Below are 16812 nucleotides of genomic sequence, written 5' to 3'. Positions count from 1 at the left end.
ATTTACAAGGTGCTAATTATTATCTCCAAAACAAATTTTTCAATTTGTATTTCAATTATTTTGCAGTAAAATAATATTTGCATTTAAATGGTTTATCCAGGGGGCTCAAAGGCATTTTCATCTCTGGTGTTAGGATTATCTCAAAAAAAAAGAAAATAAAAATTGAAGAAGGTGAAGTAAGGTTCAAGGTGAAATCCATCCCAAGTCACAGTGGAGCCAAAATTAAAGAATTCCTCGTGGAAATCTTTCATTATTGGTCTCCCCTTGTCACCAAACCTTGTCACCATGGAACTCTTCAAACCAGCTCGAATTCCCTTGCCACCCTAGCTCTGTAAAATTCAATGTTCCCTCCAGGCCCAAGGGAGATCTTGGCCTCCCAATCCCATCTCCCTAAGAATTTACAAGCCCCCAGCCCCTGGAATTTTCACAACCTCAACAATTCCATCCTTTCCCTGATGGAGAAGTGATGGTTTGAAAAGAGCCCGGTGGGGAATTCATTATTCACAAATAAACTGCACCAAGCTCTGAGGGAATTCCAAGGGGTTTCTCTTCCCCCCTCCCCACCACGTTTTGGATTCTAACTTGTTGGGAAGGACGAGAATTTACTGGGGGAGTTTTGCAGATCTCCAGAAGGTTCTGTAGGAATGAAAGCGAGTTTTGATACAGAAGAAAAGAATTGCTGGGCCAGTGTGGCTGGGTAACTGGAAGGCAAAGAGCAAAGTGAGGTGCAAGGGAATTTTATGGCTTAGAGCAAAGGATAAACCCACCTCAAACAAAAGATGTTTTTACCAAACAAAAGCATTTTCAAACAAGGAAAGCCAATGCTGCAGGTGGAGAAAAGATCTCAGAAATTTCCACTGCAGAGCAAGTGCCAAAGTTGAACATGTGGCTACTAACTCTGCTGATTGGCTAGTCACTGCCAGCACGTGGGAATTTGGGCAGTTTGGATGGGCTGTGTGTAAATGTCAAAGGTTTTGTGTGTGATGCTGATTGGTTTCATGTATTAGGATGCTCTGGAATGAAAAGTTTCTAATGCACTGTGAGCAGAACTAGAGGGGCTCCAGGACACACAGCTTGGCCACAGCCAGCAGCTCTGGGCTCACCCACGGCCCCCAACTGCTGCAACCTCCTCTGTGCAATAAATGACATTTTAGGAGCCGGCTGAAGCCTCAGTCTCTCCATCTTACACTAACTCAGGTTTTACACATTAACCAGCTTGTATTTCCATGCATTTTTCACTCCCTAAAAGCCCAGAAGTGACACAAGCCCCCTTTTGGGTCCCCACTGACCCTTTTTAGCCCCCAGGGCTCAGAACAGGGACCCAGAGAAGCTCTGCAGCAGCCAAAACAGAAGAAACCACTTCAACCTCTGCCATCCCCAGCATCTTACACCTCCAGCTCCGAAATAAATTAAAAATATCACTCAGAACAAGCAGAGACTCCACTTATTAAAAGCTCTCCACTCTTGCACCACCGTTCTCGTGTCCCCACGCTCTGCAAAGTGAAATGTTCTGTGTGTTTACAAGAGCTCTGAGATCCTCCAACAAACCCCTCTGCCAGGCAATTGTATTACAACAGCTCACACTTGTGTGATTGGATTTGAATTACAAAAAAGAGCCCAACAGAAAGCAATTTCTCCCGGGAATTTTTGTTAGGATATAAATCCAATTTTTACTTGATTCCGTTAACAGCACTTTCATATTCACTTCCTTTAAGTATTGCAGCACTTGATATTTATTATCTAATGCCTCCTTGTCACCTTGAGCAATCAATGAAAGTCACCTGGAGTTGTCAGTACAGAGGAAAGTTAATAAATAAAAGTTAATAATTCACTTCACCCAATGAGCCAAAAAAAAAAAAACAAGCCAGTCACATGCCCCAGAGAATAATAGCTGCAAAAAAAGGCTCCTACAAGATTATCTGGAGAAAGAATGAAACATTTCAATTACACTGAATTTTTCAGTCCATTTAGACGTCAGTTTCACGTTTACAATGGCAAAACCTCGATTATTATTTCAGGGAATCATGGAATGGTGTGGAAGGGATGTTTAACATCAGCTGTGAGCTCTGTCTAACAGGGAATGTCCCTCTATCCAAACAGGATTTGGATGCTCTGATAGCCCAAAACCAATTTTTTTTTGGTTCTGTTTTGACCCAGTGTAGAAAAACTCTTTGTGGCAAGCACTGATTTTCCAGGACTTGTACAATTTCTGCATCCTGTGACCTCTCCACCTCTGTGTAACCACCAGAGAAACCCAGAACTCCCTTCCATTAACATTACATTGGGTTTTATTTTTCTCTCGCCTCCTCCATCCATTTAAAACCTCATTTTCACCCACAGACATATTCCACTTCATCTTAGTTTTCAATCCCCAAAGCAGATCAATACCTTTCTTCTTCAATCTACATAGCTCTCAATCAAGGAGCTAACAGGGGGTGAATTGAATCGACTTGTACGTTCAAATTGGGGAATTTTTTTGTCAAAAGTCTCATTTGTTAACTGCATTTCATGGAAGAAAAGGCAAAAAACCTCCCTGTAAGAGCCCTCAACGTTGGACTCCTGGGCAAAAAAAAAAAAAAAAAGGTCATCACTTGTTCTCTAATTTAAGGTTGGGAAGTGCTCCCAGGAGGAACAAGTGACAGAGCCTCCCCAAAGTGGTGCTTTAAATCCAGCCAAATGAACTTGCTCTCTTTAAATAAAATTAGTTAATTCAGTGGGAAGAAGTGCAGGTGTTCAGCAAGAGGTGACAACAGCAGGGACCTTGCAGGGCTGGATTTTCCCCCCTTCAGCCTTGCCCAGGGTCAGAGCCAGCCCTGCCTGTGCCCCTGGGTCAGTGAGACACCAGGGCAAAGCCAAACCACGAGCCTGCAATGGTTTGGGTCAAAAGAGACCTTAAACCTCATCCAAACCCTCACCCTCCACTGCCCCAGGCTGGCCTTGGACACTCCCAGGGATCCAGGAGCAGCCCCAGCATCTCTGGGAATTCCATCCCAGCCCCTGCACCCTCCCAGGGAAGGATTTCTGCATTTTGTGATCAAAGAACTTCACTCAAAACCCACCCTGGGCTTTATGTCTGGGTGACAGCATGGGGACAATTCCACACCTTGTTCCCCCAGCACAGGAGCTCCTCCTTTAAAACAGATTTTCATCAAAGCCCCCACCAAAGCAGAGAAATTCCAGCCCAGCTGGTCTAACAGTCTTCGAGGAGCTGCAGAATTTGCAGGACAGGACACCAGAGCCTGCAGAGAGGGCAGATTGTCCTTCTGGTCCTTCAGAGCTTGTGCTAAACCCAACCCCAGGAAGAAAAAGCTCAACACTGGTGATGCCTTTTGGGGCTACCTAAAAACAGAGGCCAGACAAAATTAAATTAATAAAAAACGGGTATTTATTGTAGGGCCTTCAGGGACATTTAGATAAAGTCCCCCAGGGGTTACACCCAAAATGAACAGCAGATCACGTTTTCATATTTTTATAAGTTTGGTCCATTTCCATATTGGGGGTTAATTTTCCAATTCCAGCTCCAGGTAATGAAGTCATTTACCCCAAGTTTGCTCCCCCAACTCACTTTTGTTTCCATCTCTCAGGCCTGAGGCAGTGAGGTGTCCTTGATTGCCAGCCTGGAGAGGAATTGTTGTGTCTGCCCAAAATGGGAGAGCAGCAGCTCACACTGGATCTGGAGTTTGGAGTTAGACACTAAAGAATTGCAGGGTTACAAATAGATGAAAATATAAAAGCTAAAATCCTAAGGCATCACTGGGAAAAAAAGTCCCCACACAATGAGGGACAAACTCCCCATCCTTCCAACCCTTCATTATTCCAGCAGGTGGACTTTATTTTAATATTAAAAGCCCAAGTGGTGCTTAACTTTAATGAGAGCCCCTTGGGAATGCTGCTGACAGCTGCCCAGTGTCCAGGATCCTGCCTAACCTTTCCCTAATGGAGACAAAACAACAATAGAGGGATATAAACAATATGCTGTGGGATGCAAGGAGCATCTTTAAAAATGGCATTGCCTTTGGAAAAGCACCAACTCCATTATCCTTCTGCAGGATGGGATATTTTCCTCCCCTTTCCAGGAGGAAATGTATTTTTCTGGGTGTTATTATTTGGTGGATAAAGAGGAAAGGAACATTGAATTGTGCCTTTGTCACAGGAGAAATGAGCTGCAATTTTCTGTAGCCTTGACTTTACCAGCCCCCCCCTACAAGGTGCAGAGCATCCTTTGCCCAGAGCAGTGAGAAGAGGGGAGAATCCTGCTGGGATTCATGGATTTAAATAAGAAAAAGAAGGATTTAGGACAGGATGTGACCCTGTGTAATTCACTGCACCCCAACACATCACTCCCCACCACAGCAAACTTGCTGTGCCTAAAATCCCACTCCTCCTGTTTTTTTCAGGGAATAAACTCCACCTCAGGCCATCCAACTCCAAAAGTAATGACATAAATGCCACCAAAAAAGAAAAAAAAAAAATAAATTCTTATTTCAAACTCTGCTTTCACTAAATTAACTAAACAAAATATTGATAAACTGCTGATAAATAACAGGAACCGTAACAAGGAAACAAGTTCTCCATTTGATCTCTGCCATCCTGCAGGCATTCATCTTCATAATTAATTAGATAATACTATTAGTACAGCACTATTTTTCCCCCTCCATAGACAAGAAGCTGGAGCTCACATAATTTAAGCAGCTGCTTCAAAGGCAGAGTGTGTGGCAGGTTAAAATCAGAAGGCCCAGACCATCCTCTCTGCCAATATCTTGCTTTTCTAAAGACCAGGATCCAATTCCCTGATGCTTCTGGCAAATTCTCAGCGCACACCTCCCACCTCCCCATCTCTAGTGAGCACACTTTGCTTGTAAAAGCTGCAGTCTTTGCATAAAACATGGCTCTAAATGTATAAAAACTGTAAAGGCAATTCTGTACGAATTACAGGAGCTGTGCAAATCCTTCCTGCAACAGAAACTGCGTTTGGTTTTATTCCTGACTTTTTTTTGAAGATACTACTTGAAGTTCAGTAGCAGACAGACAACTTTCACCTCAAAATGTCATTCACAATTAATCCCAAATTGTACATGGAATGGTTGAATTCCCTCCACGCAATCAAGGGAGAGATCCAAGAGCACAGAGAAGTTGTGCATTTAATCAACCTCGCGCAATTTGTACCTGCTGAAAGCTCCTCACAGACATCCCGAGACCTCTCTGTGCAGAATAAATCTGTAAATCATTTTGCCAATTCTATTTATCCCTGTTCTAGGGATGGGGAAGGGAACCAGAGGGAGTGAGGCTCTCACCCTGGTGGATTCCCCAGTGCCCAGAGCATTGGGAAGCAGCAGGGACTGGGCTCCAACAGCTCCTGCAAGTCAGGGCAGCGTGCAAATAACGGGAGAGCACTGGAGCAGCAAATCCCCAGTTGTGCTTAATTCTCTGCCTGTGATTAACTCGCCTTTCTTGGCTCTTCCAGCCCTTCCTGCACCTTCTGATGCAGCTGGGGCTGGGATTATCAGGCTGTGACCGAGCTCTGGTCTCCACTGGAGTGACAGGAACAGGTAAAATGCTACACTCAAAGGAATGGTGGATGCAGGTGGATGAAACCCAAACAAAGCCATTTCACCAGGACACAACAGATTTCCCATTCCAGAGGTCAGGGGGACAAATCTTCCCTTCAGTTTGTTTTAAAGTGCTCTGGACAAAGACACCTTTATTTGGGATCACTCTGGAATTGGGAATCGCAGACATTTTGATAAATGGATGCAGGAATTGTTCTGTCCCAGTGTAACCACTGTGAAATGCCTTTGCACAGACACAGCTCCCAGCTCATCCTGCAGCAGGGAGGCTTCTCAAAAAAAAAAAAAAAACCACCTCAGGAGCTGCAGCATCACATTCCCGTGCTGGTGCTCGGTGTGGGATGACGCAGGAGTGACATCCAGGCTGCTCCTGGCTCTGTGACACCCTGCTGGGTGACCTTGGCCAAGCCTTCCTGCTCCTGCCTCTGCCTCCCACCTTCCCTGGCTTCCAGCACCTCCCCAGGGCTCTGCCCAGCCACGAAACAGGAGGAGAAATGGAGAATTTTACCAGGAGGGAAAGGGAAAAATGGGATGCTGAAAATTTCCTGCAGGTCGGTGGAAAGAGGAGCTGCCTTCCAAAGACACCCAGGAGTAAAAAAAAAACAAAGAAGCTGAAATGACAGCAAGGGTTGAGAATTTTTTTTTTTTTTTTGGCTGCAGCTCCAGTCCTGCCCAGGTGGTGCCCATACAAACCAGGCTGGCTCTGGTGACACTGGTGGCGTTTTTTCCTGAGTTCCCCTAAGGTAAACATTGCAGAATTCCAGCAGCACTGGAACAAAGCCCCTCTGGGCTGTGATTCCCACCACTTTCACTCCAGAATTACACACAATACTTGTTGATAGTTTAGAACTTCCCTCTGCCACGCAAGGGCCACCTCCACGTGTATCCAGGAGGAATTTCTGTATGGAAAAGGCTGTCAGGAAAAGCCCAGGGGGGTTTGGAGTGCCAACTCAGTGCCCTGAGCTGGGGACAAGGTGGGGATGGGGCCCAGTTTGGTCTCTGTGGGCTGGGAGGGATTTTCCAGCCTCACTGGTGCCGGGGTTCTGGGTGTTCACTCCTCACTCTTCGGGCAATGACCCTGCTGGAAATCACAGCACACTGTCACCCACGGGTGTTTCTGCTCCCTGTCCCACATCCTGCAAACCTTCACAGCCCAGGGATTCATTTCCCAGCGGATTTTTGCAGTCAGCAATGGGGCAGAATTTGATTTTTTTTTTTTTTTTTTTTTTTTTTTTTTTTTTTTTTGGTTACTCCTTTATCCCTCCCTGGCAGCCACAGCTGCTCCAGCCCTCGTGGTTACAAGATCCTGTTCCAGTGAAGTCACAGCCTCACATCTCCTCACCCCACTGATTTTTCTGCCCCCTTGGGAATCACCAGCACCAGCAGGACTCTGACACAGCCCCCAGCTCTTTTTCCATCCATCAAACCCAGCTGTGCCCTCAAAACCAGAGAGTTTATGAGTTTATTCCTAAGAAAGAAGGAACACCACACAACCCACTGTGGAGTCCCATCAAAAAAAAAAAAAAAAAAAAAAAAAAGAGGGAAAACCACCCAAAAAACTCTCTTCCACTTTCATGCAAGGGAGGTGTAAAATCATTTCATCCAAGCTCCCTGCAGTCTCCATTCTGGCTGCGTCCATGGAGCCAAGACACTGAAACAGAGTTAATTTGATTCCTTTAATCAATGGGATTGTCCCAATTACACATTAACCACCAGCAGCCCTGGCTGCCTCTGCAGAGCATGGAGATTTTGCAGATTCCTGCACTGCATCCTGCTCATGGCAAGCAGAGAACATCATTTTTCATAATTGCCCTGCACTTCACTCCCCCAGAAACGCTGTGTGAGCACAGAACTGTGGCTGCTGCTGTCTCTGCCTTCATCTCCATATCCCAGTTCCACTGAAAGCCACGGCAGTGCCTTCTCAGAGCAGGAAAGAACCTTGGAGTTGCACTGAAATCACCTCACAGCCCCGTGGTTCTTGGTGGAGAGCTGAGGAATAAAGCAGGAAAAGCTGAGCTGCCCCAAACAACCTCGTGCAGGTCACTCCACGAAGCAGAATCGTTGCATGGAGTGGTTTGGGCTGGAAGGTCAGGCTGAGTCATTTGTTGGGGGTTTGTCCGTGCTCTCAGAGGCTGCAGAGACACTGGAAATTATTCCTGACTTTTTTTTGACAATGCTACTTGAAGTTCAGTAGCAGACAGACAACTTCCACCTCAAAATGCCATTCACAATTAATCCCAAATTGTACCTGGAATGGTTGGATTCCCTCCACTCAGTCAAGGGAGAGATCCACGAGCACAGAGAAGTTGTGCATTTAATCAACCTCGTGCAATTTGTACTGGGTGGGATCAGAGCTGGGCTCCTGCAGGACGAGGATGAAATCACTAAACTTCACTAAAAACTTCAGGGAAACATTTCCACGAGCAGTGAAAAACTAAAGCACTGAAGCTGGAGCATCAATCCTCAGTTACCAGGCAGGAGGGAGGGGATGGTTCCCACCTCTTCCCAGGTGGAGCCAAAAAAAACCTCCTTCAAAAAAAACTTTTAAAAAAAAACAAAACCAAAAACTCCCCTTCAAGTCTGATTCCCTTCCCATCATTCCTCACCGGATATTAGAGCCAATCAATGGATATTAGAGCCAATCACTGGATATTAGAGCCAATCACTGGTTATTAGAGCCAATCAATGGATATTAGAGCCAATCAATGAGTATTAGAACCAATCAATGGATATTAGAGCCAATCAATGGTTATTAGAGCCAATCAATGGATATTAGAGCCAATCAATGGATATTAGAGCCAATCACTGGTTATTTGAGTCAATCACTGGTTTTTAGAGCCAATCAATGGATATTAGAGCCAATCAATGGATATTAGAGCCAATCAATGAATTTTAGAGCCAATCAATAGGTATCAGAGCCAATCAATGGATATCAGAGCCAATCAATGAATTTTAGAGCCAATCAATGGGATTCCAGCACCTCTGACATTTCTGGCTGCTGTGGATGTCAGAGAGACAGCTCAATGCTGCACTCAACAATTCCAGCAGTACAGAATCTTTACTACTTAATCATTTCTTTTTTTTATTATTTTTTTTTTTTTAGCCCTTAAAGTCTTATCTCTCCCTTTCCATTTGAATTTGCTCTATTTTCTGTTGGAAAAAAAAAAAAAAAGCCTAATTTAAATTTAGGCCTATTCATGGTGTTTCTGAACCTCCCAATGCCTAGAAACATGGAGGAGAGTAAAGAAGTATTATTTAAAATCCACTCAGCTAAACAGAGCTTTGTTATAATTTCACTAAAGCCTGTGAAAAATTACTCCAGCCCTGTGTCTCAGGATACTCCTGATAAAAATGGAGTTCAAAAGACTTTTCTTGCAATGCTATGGGCTCAAAACCAGTTAAGGCTGCCTGACCTTGCCCCCAACTAACCCTCAACATTATCATAACAATTTCCTCTGGTCAAGATCCAGGCCAGATTCTGGCAGGGGCTGGGGGGGGCAGCAGCAGGAACAGAAGCACAGCTGTGAAATTTGGCATTTCCCACCCAGCTGGGCTCTCAGAAAGCAGAGAAGGGCAGTGAACACCACGCAGTAATTCCAGGGCTGGAAATCCCTGGAGAGGCTGAGAGCAGGAACCATCCCCTGGGTGCAGAGCAGGGAGGGATCTCAGTTCAGCACAGGGACACGTCCCCTACAGCGCTGGCATGAGCAGCTGATCAACAGCTCAGGCACATCTGGAACGCAGATCCAGCCCTGGCATCCGTGGGACTGCCTGGTCCCCGTCCCCAGAGCCGTCCTGGGGCCTGACAGGAGCTCCTGGCAAGGGCAGGCAGCAGCACAGGAGCAAACACCCAGCTCTGCTCCCAGCATTTCCCTGGGATGCTCCTGGGGACAGGCACAGCTCCCAGGATCCAGCATTTCCCTGGGATGCTCCTGGGGACAGGCACAGCCCCCAGGATCCAGCATTTCCAGCATTTTCCTGTATCTTCCTGGGAGCAGGCACAACCCCCAGGATCCAGATTTTTCCCTAGGATCCTCCTGGGAACAGGGACAGCTCCCAGGATCAAGATTTTTCCCTGGGATGTTCCTGGGAACAGGCACAGCTCAGGGGGAACAAAGCTGAGGCTGAGATGTTCTTCAGCAGCCACAGCAAAAAAAAAATTTACAGAGTGACAGAACTCTGTAAGGAAATTCTTTCTGCAGGAGAGAATTTCCAGCACAGGGAAATGTCTGCCCCAAAGGATGGGATCAGTAAAGGCAGAGGGTGGGATGGGCAGTGCTGGGCTGGTGATGGATTCTGTGACCTCAAAGCTCTTTTCCAGTCCGAATGGTTCTGTGATTCCCTGAATCAAACACCCCAAAGCTGGCAGCACAGCTCTCCTTCCCCGCCTCACTCTGGGCACACACACACACGGGGAAACCTGCTGGATGTGGATGATCCTCTCCGGGAACTCCCGAGTGGGGATTGGAGACAGCAGAACAAAACAAAGGGGTGATTTGGGATGATTTACAGCGTGAATTGGCGGCGTGGTGGTGCAGCCCCATGCCCTGAGCTGGCTCTGGAGCCAGGAAAGCTCGTTAGACCTCGGTGTTAATTAATGGGAGCTGGGCAGGCTCATCAGAGCCCCCCCTGTGCTCCCAGAACTGCTGGAATCTCACAAGATCCCCCTTCCTCACCAACAGCCTCCAGACTCCGAACAACAGGAGGAGTGGGATCGTATTTTAATTACTGGACTTTCTGAGGAGAATTCCCCAAAACCAGCTCGGGTGGATGCACAGGTGCTCCCTAAGCTCGGTTTACCCACAGCAGGACCCAGCACCAGCTCCCACAAGCGGGGATGCATCCAAAACATCCTGCACAGGAGCTGCATTTCCACGGGGTGCTGAAATGAGGAGCACGGCGAGGGGATGAGGGTACAGCCTTCCACAGGCTCCAAATCTGCTCTTTAAAACAGGAACCTGCTTTGTTTTCCCTCCATCCCGTTCCGTGCTCTCAGGGTGCCTCTGAGTCTCCAGCTCAAGTCTTTAATTCAAGTTTGATCCAGCACCACCAGATTTACTGACTGAGCCTCTACTGAACCTTCTCCTCACCTTTCCAGCACTGCTCCACACCTAATTAAAAACTCGGGATAACTGGGAATGTTCTTTAACCCCTTGTGGTCCCTCAGGGCAGTGGAATTATCAGTGCAGGTGGAGACCTCTGCAATGAAACCTCCTCTGCCCTCTGTTCCTTAAATTCATAAATTTAAATTCATAAACAGTTTCCTGCTCCTCTGCTCTTCAGAAGAGTGAGGACTAAATCTATTTTCCATCAAGAAAAAAGAAAATTACAGGGGTTTAAAATAGATGAGCTGGTGTTTCAGGCTGGTGCACCCTCCTTTAACCCAGTACCAAGCAAGGTGCTGACTAATAAAGCACAGTGTGTAAATAATGGTGTCAAGAGCCTTTTAGAATAACCATTAAAATGTATTTTATTGGTGTTTATCCACACACACACGGAGCCCTGCACATGCCCCTGATGCACCTTGCAGTGCTGATTCCCCAGGAAGCAGCAGAAAGGAGCGAGCAGCACTGCTGTGCCCACCTGATTGACAATCAATACACAGAATTCCAGAATCATCACACTCCGGAGGCCAGGCAGGGCTCAGCATTGCAGCCAAAGGCAAAGCCAGTGCCTGTTGGGAAGGATAAAGATTTGACAGGAAAGTCTCACAGATATGGATGTGTAACAGGAAGAGCTTTGAATGTAGAATGTGAAGAAGGAATAGAAATGAAAGCAATTTTGATATAGAAGAAAAGAATTGCTGAGCCAGTGTGGCTGGGTAACTGGAAGGCAAAGAGCAAAGTGAGTTGGAAGGGAATTTTATGACTTAAAGCAAAGGATAAATCCACCTCAAACAAAAGATGTTTTTACCAAGCAAAAAGATTTTCACAAGAAAGCCAATGTTGCAAGTAGAGAAAAGATCTCAGAATTTTTCACTGCAAGAAAACTGAAAAAGAACTTCTGATTTAAACTGTAACACACTGACCTTTTGTGACTGGAAAACAGAAACATGGATATGGTGATGTTGGCAGTTAGGACAGGCTATAGGTAACAGTAAAACATTGATTGTTTGTCATGTATTGAGATGCTCTGCCATGAAAAGTCAATAATGCATTGGAACCAGAACTGAGAGGTTTCAGGTGAACCCACAGCTGAGGCTGACAGGTGTGGGCTGGGCTCTGTCACCCACGACCCCTGAATTGCTGCATCATTGGGATACAATAAACACCATTTTAAATAACAAATAAATCGGTGCTTCATCTGGATACAATAAATACCATTTTAAATAACAAATAAATCGCTGTTTCATCTGGATACAATAAATACCATTTTAAAGAGCCGCCTGCAGCCCTGCAGTTTTTGACTCTTACAAGTGCCCTCTGCCCATCTTATCCCTGTGAAACCATCACTGCAGCCTCAGAACTGAAAGGAGGAACCTCCCAGAGCACTTTCTCTGCCCCTTCCATACCCACAGTAAAGATCCCATCACCAGGCACCACCTGCCTCCCGTTCCGGGGAAAAAAATCCCGAGAAAATCGCATGTTGAATGGCCAAAACCCCCAACCATTCATACTAAAAATGGCCATAAAATCCTAAAATCTGCATTGAAGCACCCCAAAATCTAGCAAAATTCCAAGGATTTTAGCAAAAAAACAGCGGGGAAAATTCAGCCCAAAAACCCCCCAAAATCCCGACATTTTCACACTAAGAAACACAAAAATCCCCTAAAAATCTCACTAAAAATGGCCATAAAAGTCCTAAAATCTACACTAAAACCCTCCAAATCTACCAAAATTCCAAGGATTTCTGGGAAATATCTAAGGAAAGAACTCCTAATAAATCCACGCTAAAATAGCCCAAAAAAAACCCCAAATAATCCTCCAGATGTCCATCCTTTCCCCAAGGGAGGCTCTGGTAGCCTGCCCTGGGACAGGGCAGCACCCGAGGACACCCCAGGCCCTGTGCTGGTTTCCAGAAGGTCATTTCTGGGCAGCACGGATGTGATGGGAGCAGTTTCTCCCCCTTTTTTTTTTTTTTTTTTTTTTCCTGTCCGACTCCTCTCTGGAAGCTCCACACGCACGGCTCTGCTGCCACACTATGGGAACTCCTGGCTACTGCTCCCTGCACAAATCCAGAACGACAGGGACAGCTTGGAGCTCTTGGAACTTTATTCCACAGGGGGTTCAGGATTTCCTGGGATTTCACCCCAAAGCCACCCAAAGGTGCCTCCCGTCCCTCCCTGTGCATCCCTGCGGATCCAGCAGCAGACAGCGACCCCGGAGCTGGCATCCTGCTCTCACCAAAACATCCCTGCTGGGGTTTCACGATCTAAAGAGAGGACTTATTGATCAATGCCTCTGGCTCTGATGCAGATTAAAAAAAAAAAAATAAAAATCTGAGGTCTAAAAAGCTTTAGCGGGTCTTCTGCTCACGAAGCAAAACCCAGAGCATCAAGCTCTGGCTGAAGGATCCAGAACAGAGAGCTCAAAATGCAGACAGGAGGGACCAGGGGCCTGAGGAGAAAGGATTAAATGCTCAGCGAGGTACAGAGTGAAGCCTGGAAGATCCAGTATGAATAAGCCACAGACGGCTCAGAAGAAGAGAAAAAGCTGTAAGCCCCTGGTAGAATAAATCTGAGATTTAGGTATCTCTCCATCAGTCTGCTCACATGAGGAAAGCTCAGCAGAAGCTGCTGGAATGGTTTTCCTCTGTGCACAGGCTGAATGTTCATGCTGAAGAGATGAAAAATAGCCACCAAAATAAACATTCAGCCTTTATTAAGGACTTGTAGGTTGTTTGGGTGGGTTTCCAGCCTCTCCTAACAGATGCTCCCAGTCAGCAAAACTGTTCAGCTCCACTGCAAAAGCACTCAGGAGCAGCAGTTAATCCTCATCCCCAGCCCCTGAAAGGAAACCTGCCTTACATAATAAAATCAGTCTCGCATTCCAGATAAAGTTTTTCCTCAAAACCCACCCGCCCCAAACCCGAGGAGCTTTCATCCACATCAACACCCAAACACACATTCCTCCAGCCTAGGATACAGCAGACGAGACAACAGCACTTGGAAACTCTTGGAAATCGGGGCAGTGCACAGTGTGGAGAGCAGCCACTGCCAAGCACTCGGCTCTCCCACTCTTCCCCCTCCTACACACACAGAAGGACAGTCCCTAAATATTTGCTGTTTACACCAGAAATAAACTTCAGTCCCTGGATCTGCTTTGGCTGCAAGGGCAGCTGCGGAAATGAGGTAGGAGACACAAGCAAACTGCCCCCAAATTCAAGTCTGCTTCTGCTTTCAAGCCCAAACATGCATGTTTCATAAAAACCAGGATGCTGAGGCCAACGAGCTCATATATAAGAGATATTCAACTGGGAACGCAGGAGGGAAAGGAGGAAAGTGCTTCCATCTTCATGCAAGGCATCCAGAAATCTGTTTTATCAGCTGTGGGCAAGCAGCAGGGTAGTGAAATCCTGAATCAAGATGCCAGGAAAGACAGAGTGGAAAACAGTGCTGGCATTTTTCACAGTCATGCTGCACATCACCAGTGCCCAAACCTGACCCACCGGGGAGGGGGATGAGATCATAGAGAGCCACCCTTTATCTCACACCCCGGCGCTTCAAGAATCGCTGCTCCCGAAGGATGCAGCTCCCAAGGTCTGGATCAAACACCCTCAGTGCTGTGCCCAAGACAGCAGGGCAGTGACACCACAGTGCCAGCACCCCAGTGTCACCACTCCAGTGCCATCACCCCAGTGCCATCACCCCAGTGTCACCACTCCAGTGTCACCACTCCAGTGCCATCACCCCAGTGCCATCACCCCAGTGCCATCACCCCAGTGTCATACAGCTCAGTGTCACCACTCCAGTGCCATCACCACAGTGCCATCACCCCAGTGACAGCACCCCAGTGACAGCACCCCAGTATCATACAGCTCAGTGCCAGCACCCCAGTGCCACACAGCTCAGTGCCAGCACCCCAGTGCCACACAGCTCAGTGTCACCACTCCAGTGCCATCACCTCAGTGCCATCATCCTAGTCCCACCACCCCAGTACCAGCACCTCAGTGCCACACAGCTCAGTGCCATCACCACAGTGCCGGCACCCCAGTGCCACCACCCCAGTGCCATCATCCCAGTGCCATCATTCCAGTGCCATCATCCCAGTGTCATACAGCCCAGTGCCGGCACCTTAGTGTCACACAGCTCAGTGCCATCACCCCAGTGCCACCACCTCAGTGCCACACAACTCAGTGCCATCACCCCAGTGCCACCACCCCAGTGCCACACAACTCAGTGCCACCACCCCAGTACCCCACACACCGCACCCCCGTTCCCGCACGGGGTCCAGCTCCGCTCCTTGCCCCCGGCGAGCCCGGCCGTGGCTCGCGGTGCCCGTGCAGAAGTTGCCCACGGCACTCACCCATGGCCGATCCAGCCAGCAGCCCCAGCGAGAGCAGCAGCGCCCGGCTCCAGGCGCTCCCCTCGGCCGTCATGAGAGCCACGATCCCCAATTTCCACCAGTGCCTTCCGAAGCTGCAGCTGCATCCCGGCTGGTCCCATCCCAAGGAAGGTTGCATGTCAAAGGGCAGCAGCAGCGATGGGGAGTGCTGGGGGTCTGCTGGTTGTCGCTGTTGGGTTTTTCCCCTTTTTTTTTTCCTTCCCCTCGGCGATTGGGATAGTCCTCGGCTCGGCTGGATGAAGAGCAGAAAGGAAGGAGGAGGGAGGGAGGTGGAGGTGGGGGGGGGGGAAGCGGGTCAGGCTTGTGATTTTTTTTTTTTTTTATTTAATTTTTTTTTCCCCCTTTAATTTTTTCAGCCCAGGAGGAGGGGGGAAAAAAAAAATCCCACCGCATGGAAGGCTCTGAGCTTCTGCAGCTGGAATGAACCAAGTGTGGCAGCAGCTCGGGGAGAGGAGAGGGAAGGCGAGGAGAGGAGAGGAGAAGAGAGGAGAGCAGGGGAGGGCTGGCGCGTCCCTCCCGGTGGCTGTCTCAGAGCCAGCTCCTCGGCAGCAGCACCACCACCAGCACCACGCAGCCCTCAGGGATTTATACTTTTTTTTTTTTTTTTTTTTTTTTTTTTTTTTATTAAGCCACTTGATTAATCGTTCCCGGAGCTTTGTTCCCTCTCTGGAAGCCGGGCCGGGGGGGGGGGTGTTGTGGATGGATGGAGGGGGGGGGGATGCTGTGGTACTCCCCCAAAACCCAGCACCCAACCCCACAGACCGGGCTCCAGCAGCGGGGTTATTTTGGATACTCCAGGATTCTTGATAAAGAACGAGCCCCCCAGCCCCCATTCCTCCCTCTCACACACATCCCTGTTATTCAGCTCCCCCCACCCCCCACAAACAACTTGATGCTATTGACACAATTTTTGTGATGAGGCAAATTTTGTTGCAAACACAGATCACACCCCCCCCCACCCTCCTCCTCCCCTTTTCCCTGCCTGTGGCTTGTCCTCGCAGCACCAGAGCTGGGGATGCAGGTGGGACTGGTCCAGGAGCATCCTGGAGGTGGGAAAGGCTGTGCCCCCTCCCCCGAGCCACCAGGCAGCTCCTGCCCTTGGCAGGGCTGGCAGAGCCCCCGCTTCTCCCCCATCATCACCAGCAGCAGCACCTCCCCTTGTTTTTGTTTTAACATCTCCCGGTACGCCGGTCCCTGGAGCTGCAGGCAAGATGGGGAAAAGGGAGGGAGGAATGGGAATGCAGCCACTTAACGCCACATTCGGGAACTTCATTATCTTGCTAATGATGCTCAGATCCAGGGACAAGGAAAACAACTCGAACATGACACCAGAGCTTAAGGAAATAAATAAATAACGAAGAAAAAGGCACTCTGGAACGCTCGAGCATCCTCCCCCTCCTCCCTCCTCGCCAAGCATCGACTTTACGTTCGTGACGGGCTCGGAGCTGCCCCTCTCGCACAGCCCAGTGGAACAGGGGGTGTTTGCCAGCCCGACATCCCCTCTCCAGCCCTGTTATCCCCCTTTCCCCCCCGTTTATCCCAATTTCCCCCGCTGCCCCCGGGATGCGAGGCCGGGCCGGTGCCCCCGGTTCCCAAACCGGGCCCGGGCCGCTCCCCCCGGGGGCCACCTCGGGGGCTGTCCTGGCCACCCATCCCATCCCATCCCATCCCATCCCATCCCATCCCATCCCATCCCATCCCATCCCATCCCATCCCATCCCCCTGCTCTCCCGGCTTTGCAT

At 48.3% G+C, this 16812-nt stretch overlaps 1 protein-coding gene across 9 annotated transcripts in view; it reads right to left on the bottom strand.

The window, feature by feature from the left end:
- Positions 1–16583, bottom strand: part of CSMD2 (CUB and Sushi multiple domains 2) — a 288669-nt gene extending 272086 nt beyond the window's left edge. For 5 of the 9 annotated variants that reach the window (XR_015808349.1, XR_015808350.1, XR_015808351.1 and 2 more), the window contains exons 1-2: positions 16053–16578; positions 15032–15302 (exon numbers count right to left, since the gene is read on the bottom strand). Coding sequence is in view for 5 of the 9 variants with exons in the window: in XM_088178514.1 (XP_088034640.1) it covers positions 15032–15302; positions 16053–16487 (706 nt within the window). In the remaining 4 variants the exon portion in view is untranslated. Of the gene's footprint in view, positions 1–15031; positions 15303–15458; positions 16026–16052 lie in introns of those variants that run through there. The other 4 variants (XM_088178517.1, XM_088178513.1, XM_088178516.1 and 1 more) reach the window with 4 other exon arrangements.
- Between the last annotated feature and the right edge of the window lie 229 nt (positions 16584–16812).

The sequence above is a fragment of the Sturnus vulgaris genome, chromosome 24 (genome assembly GCF_052056855.1).
Source record: "Sturnus vulgaris isolate bStuVul1 chromosome 24, bStuVul1.hap1, whole genome shotgun sequence".
In the NCBI taxonomy this organism is placed as follows: domain Eukaryota; kingdom Metazoa; phylum Chordata; class Aves; order Passeriformes; family Sturnidae; genus Sturnus; species Sturnus vulgaris.
The sequence above is the reverse complement of the archived record's forward strand: the minus strand, read 5'-3'. Positions and strand labels throughout refer to the sequence as shown.